The sequence below is a fragment of the Cyprinus carpio genome, chromosome A2, assembly GCF_018340385.1.
Source record: "Cyprinus carpio isolate SPL01 chromosome A2, ASM1834038v1, whole genome shotgun sequence".
Lineage (NCBI taxonomy): Eukaryota > Metazoa > Chordata > Actinopteri > Cypriniformes > Cyprinidae > Cyprinus > Cyprinus carpio.
In genome coordinates, this window is record NC_056573.1 from 1540076 (window position 1) to 1549671 (window position 9596).

The following is a 9596-nucleotide window of genomic DNA, read 5'->3' on the forward strand; positions in this document are numbered from 1 at the left end:
CCAAAAAACTAATTTTCTCAAACACAAAAACTTTCATACAAAGAAAAAATATTATCAGTTATTTTCTTCAGATTTTACTTAATGTAGTTCAATAAAATAAAATTGTATATATATTTTTACATATATAATTTTCTTTTTTTTAAACCATGAATTATATTAGCTATAAAATGAAAGTAGGATTTTCACTTAAGATAAAAGTAAAAAGTAAAACATTTTGTTAGTAAATGTTTAATTTAATTCACTTACTAATTAAAGACAACTTTTGAAAGATTTTAATATTTATTAGTGTGATGTGGTTTTAAATAAGTATAATCTTTTCTGTTATTTTCCAGTTTATTTCTGTGGAGCTGCTTTGAAACAATCTCTATCGTATAAAGCGCCATAGAATAAATGTTGGCTGACTTGACTACTTGAAAAAAAAAAGCAAAAAAAAAAACAAAAAAAAAAAAAGATTAAAACCCAGAATAATTTCTGCAGTAAAGCTGGTTAGACACTTCAACACTCACGTCAAACCAAAATAAACAACTAAACTGAACAAAACCATGATTTTCCATTAGATTTGTTTGATTAGACTCGTATGACTGTGTACTGATGAATGAAATCAGAAATCACTCCTGATTAAGACTCTCACTCAAACAGCATCTGTGATCATTAGAGCCACTGAAGCAGCTCCTTTCCTCACAGGAACTGCATTTACACAAACCCTAGAAATGAAGTGTGTCAGCCGTGTTACCTGACGTTGTCGTGCCGCTGGATGTAGATCTTGTGGAAGATCCTCTCTGGAGGTTTCAGGAAGTCCTCCTTCATCTCCATGGCCACGTTTCTGGGCAGCAGACTCATCAGCAGACGCTCCTGCATGGGACACACATGAGACAGCGAGAACTGAACGAGCCTTTCTCAGGAAATACTATGATTATTATACAGTCGATGACATTCAGGGAACCTGTTACCATAACTTAATGCATGGTTGCAAGTTTAATAAACAAAACACATTTATTGATTGAATTCTGTTGACATAATAAAGTTGATCACTACATAAGATTCATATTGTATGTTTTTTTTAAAAATAAGTAAGTAACTTAATAAAACTGTATTGTTAACTGCACAATTTCTAGTTCCCAGCATGCTTTGCACTGTAATTTTTAGTGATGGGAAAGACTTTTTATATTTCACATTTAAAAGAGTTTCTGTAATGTTGTTGCGTCTGTAAACGTCTGTAAAGTGCTGAAGAGTGGAGCTCATGGTTAATGCCAGTGACTTTGGAGCAAGATTAGTCTCAATAATACTATTTGTGTGAAAGGTATTTTATGAATAAATTTATTTGTGTTTGTAAAAGGTATTTTATGAATATATTTATGAATATACACTATATTCTTATTTTGTGCAAGTGAACTGGTATTTGCATTTGCATGTGAATTGTGCTACGCATGTTTGCATTGTGTTTTTGCGTGAATTATTATTGAGACTAATCTCACTCCATAACTGACAAGTAACATTTCACTCGTCCATTAAAATAAACTTGCTAAATAAATGACATTAAGCATGTGCTATGCTAGCTGAAATAGACGAGATTAATCGGTTCCGATGCCAGCACTCTGCTAGCTGGAACAATTTAATTGTTTTGAGTAATCAACTTTGTGTTTATTGAGTTCCAATTATTTAGTTAATTAGTTTAGTTTCAAAAATATACAGATTATTTATTTCCTCTGCTCTTGTGGTTTGTTAGTTGAAAAAAACAACATCAGAAGCTGTCATGACTAAAACACTCTGTGCAAACTATCCTAATGAGCCAAAACATATTTAAAGTGTCATTCTATATAAAGCCATCCACCGAAGTTTTGCTGGTTTTAAGAGCGTGACCTGTTTCTCGTTCTCGTCCTCCATGCGCAGTCTCTCCTCGATGCAGTCTCGGGCCTGCAGGAAGGCTCTGCGCTGCACTCTCTCCGTCAGGATCCGCACAAACAGACCCGACAGATTCACGCTGGTGAAGAGCAGAGTGTTCGCAGCCAGCTGGAACACACAAACACAACAGCTCTGAAACCATAATCACTGACAGGACACAAGCTATATTAGATATGATGCATGATATATGCTTCTGTATGAATGGTTTAATATAGATGACGACTAAAGATCACTGCTGTGTGGGCTTCCACACCGTACAGCTATGTTAGAGTATGACTGCTGGATAGATGTAGTTTAGTTGTGTTTGGAGCATGAATGACTTCCTGAAAGTGTTTTTACATTATGACTGTCCCTACAGATTTATGCACAGTTTGTGTGCTTGTGTGGTCACTTTTCTGACATGTGTTTGTCCTCTTCAGTGAGGTCAGAGCTGGTTTTGTGTTCGCTGCAGGTCATAGAGTTCAGGGATGTGAGTCTATCTGCTCTTTATTGGATTAGATTTATCAGAGGACATGCACACCGAGCCTTTATTTAGCTGGCCTTGTTCTCTCTCACATGCTGAAAACTCACTGATTTACATACAGACCAACAGGCCTGAAGTGAGCAGAGGAGACTTCACATGGAACACATTTTTCCATTCCCCTGCACTGCTTTCCCATTGCTTTTCTATGCAAACACGTGGTAGATGAACATCTTTGACCACTGGGCTCACATCTCGTGTCTTTTGCAATGACTCACGCGTGACACAACATTCTAAAAACACAGTGCTGAAATTAAAAAGTTCAGCTTTTAAAAAACACCTCTTGAGACCTTGCATTTTCCTCCATTCCACTGATGTCTCGTGTTTTCAAAAGCAAAATATGTTCTGTGTGAACAGCCCCTTACAGCAGAAGTACTGTGTGTTTCTGTCTACTTTCTGAAAGTATCAGGATTACAAGATTTGGCAACACACTTAAAGTGCACAGACCCACACACTCAACCTGTTCTCATTCCAGAATAAAACCAAATCTTAACAGTGATTTAAGCAGTTATTGTTCAGGTAGCTGAACTTCAAGTAATTTCTCTGCTGTTCCATCATGATGAACGTCTATTAAACACTGACCATCTAAGCATGCTCACATGAGAGATATATGGCCTACAGTCAATAGTGTAGCACAAAAAGTATGAAACAAAGCAGCTGTCGTTTGGTCAGTGCAGCATATTTGCATGACCAGCTGAATCCGATGTGAAATCTGTGTGGAAAGCTTTTGCCCTCATCTGAAATTAACAACTGCATGGATTCCTAAAAAGTAGACGAACCACAGTATATGTGACCATAACTTCACCCATTATGTTTATGCCTGTGTTACAATTTGAACCATGCTGTGAATCGATTCATTACTCAACTGTTGGTGAAACTGAGCGTGAAATGACAGAGCAATGAAGCATCAGTGTTCAGTAATGAGTGACGCAGCAGCATTACACTAATACCTTAAAGAACTATTTCTACCTGATTTAACCCATTATAATGACTTTTGTCATTATATATGCATGTAGGTTAATATGAAATAATATTAGTGAGTGTGTCCCACATGCAGGATCTTCACACAGCGCTGGTCTCTAAGCCTAACTCACACCTAACGCAGTCTGTGGATCCTGTCCGGATCATCTGCACAGAGCTTCCTCCTCATTTCTGTGCTAAAATAGCTTTCAGAAGTGTGTCTGGCCTCCGTTCAGAGCCGTCCTACATAGAGCCGCTCTGCTGCTGGTCTCTGGACCCATCGCTTCTCAAACACACACAGGAGAATGTGTGATGACCATCTGTCCTTCAGAGCCACTGCGGAGGACTTTATAGATACTGTGTGAACCTGCAGCACACATTCTCTATGTCTTATTACAGCCTCAGTCTCAGTATCTTGATCTACTCAATTGTAAAGTGTAAATTCACTGTTACGGCTGCATCCTTGTTGAAACTGTTCAGTCATAAACAGTATTTGAGCTGAAACAGCTCTGTGGCTCAGCATTAACACTGTTGATAAACTGAGCTGTTACTTTTCCTCCACATTCTGTCCTGCACCACAATGAAACCCAGACTACAGACATTACTAAAGATTTAACCTTTCAGAAGGTGATTGATAATAACACTCTTTCTGTTTAAAATCAGTCTGACTGCAATAAATCAAACACCGCAGAAAATACAAATGGCAGCTAAGTTAGCAGAAGGTAATGATTTTTTAAGTTAATAAATTAACTGTAGATTTAGATTTACAGACTGTAGATTTTTTACACAGGCATGTTTGTGCATTTAACTTGAAATACTGACTTGATTGCATGGAGTGATTCACCTGTTGTTTTAAACAGAAACATAATTTTCTTGCAAATCATGTATCACGATGTGAAATACACTAAAAAATGGAGTAGGATTTACTTTGTATCAACTTTCACTCAGAAATATAATTATAAAGAAATGGCATTGGATTAAATGTGACAGAGACTGAAATAGGCCTAGTATTTTCTTGTAAAATTTAGGTGCAAAATGATTGCACTTTATTAATCTGAATTATGTTTTATGTAGTAACATCTGCTCAAGTTAAACAGTTTAAGTAATTTTACTGGTGACATGAGGCACATCTTAATGCTCATAATGCATTCAGGTACATTTTTGGCTCAGAGAAGCAACATAAACATTTCTAAAAAAAAAAAAAAAAAAAAAAAAAAAACCCCACACAGCTTCTTTCCTTATAACCATTTAAAAATATGTTTCATGTTCGGGTCACCTTGATATGTATGAAGTTTCATTAGGTGTCAAAATTAGTTTCTGTAAAAGTTATATTCATGTCAAAACCCATGTCTCACGTACTTTTTGGACTGAACTTTGTTGAACCATTGAAGTGCATGAAAACTTGATAACTTTTTTCATCTGACAGTGAAAGTTTATGCAGTTTACTGAAGGTTTATGCAATAAAAATGAAGTTATTTCATTTGAAACTTTTAAGAATAATATTTATGTTGTTTTGTTACAAATAAACATGTAGGTTTCATAAATTTGGACTGTTTATGAGCAATCATTAGTTATAAAGTCAAAGGGATTTAATTAAATTCTATTCATTCCATTGGGGTTAATACTGTAATTCTCAGATTTTACAGTGATGTATTCCAATAAAATTTCTAATCAATACTGAAAAAAATATATATATTTTGCACCATAGTTTTTTTTTTCTTTTTTGGTGCGGTTAATTTGACATTTCAAAGAATTTCTCAATTTTTAAAAAAATTAAAGTGCAGTAAAAACATGGTAACTTTTCAGAACTTTTTTTTTTGCACATTCACTCATTGATGAGAAGTGGCTGATCAGATACAAAATGGTTTCAGCTGAAAAACCTTAAATTATGACTGAATTATAAAATAACGAGTCGGTTCGGTTCCAATCAGATTTCGCCTGCACTGTGAGGCTTCGGTAACCCAGAGTCTGTGTACGTGAGACGGTCGCTGTCCAGTGCTGAACTCACCGCTCTCCACAGCCGCTGCGTCTTCGCCGTGACAGACGTCGCCGTGACGATGGTGTGCGACAGGGACACCAGCAGCCCGAACAGCACCGCCAGCAGCGTCCGCACCGGCAGCAGCGCGTACGCCACGAACGTCAGCAGCAGCAGCTGCCACACGCCCTGCTCCGGACCCGCGGCGCCCGACACGTGCGGGAACGGGCAGCACAGCACCGAGAAGGTGAAGCAGAAGAGTAGGCTCAAGTGCGCGATCTGCTGCAGTTGGCTAACCTGCAGGTACTTGACGTTGGTGACGATGAAGAGGGAGATGAAGACGACGAAGTGCACCGGGTACGAGCCCTTGGCGATGGTGAGGCTGGCGCCGGACAGCAGCAGCTCCAGCAGGCTGAGGCTGGATGACAGCAGGATGAGCACGAACAGCGCCTTCAGCGTGCACGTCTGGTCGAGCCTCAGGTTGTAGTTGTGGAAGAGCGACTCGAGCTCCTTGCAGTCGAACTCGTCCTCGCACGCGATGACCCCGGGCGGGCAGTGGCTCCTCCTGCGCCGGGTCTTGACTTTCTGGAACGGCATTTCGTCCATGGCGGGAGGGCCATTCACGCGCCGGACAGGTGCGGCAGAGGCGCGGGGGGTCGCCGGGGGCCGGTGTGCATGTGTCCGGCAGGAGAGGTAGAGCTGAAGAGACGGAAGCGACTGGCCTCGAGCTCGCGCGGCTCAGACTGGATCACGCCTGCGCGATGCGCCGCTCGCTATTTCTGCTGATTGACACGCGGATCTCTGAGGCGTGTAAACCATTGCGGATAATTCGGCAACGAGCAAGGGCAGAAATGCATTAAGATTGCACTAGGGTTTATTAGCAATTCAGGATTTCAGTCGCATCGTTACGTCCTTGACCCAAAGGATGACGATAAATCAAAATGTAAGATTTTTATGTCGCATACGCAGTTGCATATGTAACATTTATAAGAGGACGTTGTTATTACACAAATTAGTACTGAGTAATATTAATGTGCTGGGTTAGGGTTTAATTTAGGGTTAGTTGCATGTAACTGGTGTAACAAGGACACTGTAGAATAAAGAGTTCCCAAAAAATAAACCAATAAAAACCTGAAAAAATCAATAAATCAATATGAAAATATGTATCAAATCTGCTAAATGAACATCTGATGGTTTGTTACACTTTAAGGTGTTGCTGTTACAGTGTAATTACACAAAATTCTGAAAAGTAATAATTAACTAAATGTGGTTAATAGAATTAAGGTTTGATTTAGGTGCTTGTGATTATGCATTATTTATTGATACTACATGTAACGTGTAACCATGTCACTTTAATATAAAGTGTTACCTGTTGCATATTTCTCAGAATCTAATTCTCTTTTATGCTAAGTTATTAAACGATTGAGCATTTGCACTAATTGTATATTACGACTCTTTTCCACATGTTGGAATAATACTGCAGTCATTCAAAAATCACACAAGAGGAATCTTTGCAGTCAACTTCTGTCGCTGCGTGCCTCACATGACTTTGTGAATTATGAGTTCATTAAAACTTAATCAAAACGTCAGTTTTGTACTGAAATTCATGCGCTATTTGTCTACAAACCCGATGTTCAAGCATCCAATCAGAAGCTTTCAGCTGGTTTTTCTGCACTGATGATCCAGAGGCGTCATCGCTCGCTCATGAAGCTCAATCACTGATAAATGTGATATTGATATGTGTTCAGGTGTATGAAAACACCATCAGTCTGTGATTGTCACCTGTTCTCACAACTGCATCATCTCGCGTGAAAAATCACCTCAGCAGGTTCAAGCGATGCACTTAAGGGATGCTATAAATAGTGCTGTCACTGCAGCGGTGTGAAATACGTGACATGAACACAGACGAGTCTGTTTTTATTACCTCTGTTGCTTATGTATGATTTCTGTTGCTAAACAGAGACTGGAGAGTGATCTGTCCAATATAAACCCACCAGTCATAGATTCACATAATTTTAAATTGGAAATGTAGTTTTTTGCCCCTTCAAGTACATTTTGCAATATATTTGAAGGTTATTACAGAAAAGAAAGACCGACTTTCACTGGACAGACTGAGAGCAATAACATGCTGATGTGAGGAGAGCTGAACATCCGGCTGATGTAGAAAACATGACATGAAATCAAAGCAGTGAGTCTGTCTGTGTTCATTCTGCTGATCTTCATTAGTGCTGCAGCTTCTTACACAAATCAGAAGCATAGAAACATCAAATGTGTTGTGGCCCAAAATATAAACAAACAAATAAATTAATTAATCTGTATATCGTTCAGGAAACACAAGATAACAAAATAAGATTTACCCCAGTGTTCCGCATGCATCTGATAATTACTGGCATTCATTAGTTTGGATATAAATACACTAGATGTCCACCCCTTTATTCTTGAATGAAATGATCCTACAGGTGTGAAAGCAATAGTTCAAACTATATCAGCTCAATGAAACAGAGCAGAATAAATAATACTCCGCACTGAAAAACTTTTTAAAAATACTTTGTTACAACCCTATTGAATAGTTTTTCTCAAATAATATATGATTATATGATAAAATATTTATTTTCCCAAAGATAAACATATTCATGCAAAGTGAAAGTAATATTTATTATAAAAAACATATTCTTGATCAGTATATTTTCTTCAGATATAAGCAAAATGTTTCTTAATGTAGGTCAGTATTTGTTTTATTATTATTATTTTATTTTTTATTTATTTGCACTTTTGTAATTTAATTTCACCATAAACAAAAGTTATATTAGCAGTAATATGGAAGTAGAATTTTCACTAATGGTACAATTAACTATTTTGTTGGACAGTGTTTAATTTAGTTTACTTACTATGAATAATGTCAAACTTCAAATAACATAACAAATATAAAAAATATATTCTTTTACTTACATTTACTTATAAATAAAAAAAAACAAACACACACACAAAAACATACCGCAATAAGTTGTGTACATTCAGGAAAATACTTTTTGACAAATTTTTTTCTTTTCTTTTTTTTTTTTCTATGTGAGTGTTATTTGCTTTTCGCCAAACTTGACCAAACAGGTTTTAACTGAAAACCATGATTTTTTTATAAGATCAATATAAAAATGCACCTGAGATAAATGACATGATTGTTTGACTTTTTGTCAGGTGTCTTTAGATAAAGGTGAACATGAGGCTTTGTGGCCATCACAGAGATATAAATCACCACTAGACATCCTGAAGGGTTAATCCAGCCAAAATGATCACATGTATCATCACATCGGATCATCTCACATCTGCATGATTTTCTCAGTGAGCTAGTATGCAAATCAAATCAATAATTACAACAGGCAGAGTCATCATTTCAAAATGATCTCAATTATTACCTGTTTGTATGCTTGAACAGTTTCAACCATTTCTCACGAGCTTAGAAAGATTCAATGCACCTGTCATTGTTTTCTGTTGTCGAGGATCTTGGATGTTCTTGATTTTGTCCATTGTGCTCTTGTGGATTTTTTGCTTGTTTCTCAGCATGGACTATCTGTGGTTAGACCTGTTATTAAAACATGCGGGCAATTGATTCTCGCTCTCTGCCTCATCTCTCTGCATCATAACATCTTGTTGTTTTTGAACGTCTATATAGTTTTTATTAATTTTTATTTCAGTTTGAGTTATTTTAGTACATCAAAAAGTAAATAAAAATGAGAAATGTTGCTTTAGTACCTAGCTGAAATATTATTATTATTGTTATTATTTTCAGTTACATTTATTTCATTTCAAGTAATTTTTAAAAATGTTTTTAGTTTTAGTTAACTATAATATCCTTGGTTTGAGGTTTTGTATCCTCACCTCTGTTTACAAATTACTCTTGCTTTATTGGCAAAAATTCACATTTTTAGTGAACAAAATAAATGGTTATTAAAGCTAGGATTTGTCTTTAGTAAGCTAGTATGTTGTGCTACTTTATTGTATATATTTAATTGCTATGTATTCACATGCAGGTATTTTTAAATGTAAGTAAATCATAAAAACAGGAGACGTTTGATATAAAGGAGATCCATTAAAGGTTTTTGTACATGCGTTTATTATGTTAAGTATTTATTTTGTTATTTTAAAACAGTGAAAAAATAAGAAAAATCTTTGAAAAACACATGAAGCGTAGGCTAAAGGCCTGTTCACACCAAGAACGATAACTATAAAGATAACGATATTAGC

General features: G+C 36.7%; 1 protein-coding gene across 1 annotated transcript in view; it reads right to left on the bottom strand.

Annotated features, from left to right (window-relative positions):
• adcy1b (adenylate cyclase 1b) overlaps positions 1–6238 on the bottom strand; it is a 36847-nt gene extending 30609 nt beyond the window's left edge. Inside the window, exons 1-3 of the mRNA XM_042768652.1 lie at positions 5391–6238; positions 1861–2010; positions 734–852 (exon numbers count right to left, since the gene is read on the bottom strand). Coding sequence (XP_042624586.1) covers positions 734–852; positions 1861–2010; positions 5391–5963 — 842 coding nt within the window. The 5' untranslated portion in view covers positions 5964–6238. The remainder of the gene's footprint in view (positions 1–733; positions 853–1860; positions 2011–5390) is intronic.
• Between the last annotated feature and the right edge of the window lie 3358 nt (positions 6239–9596).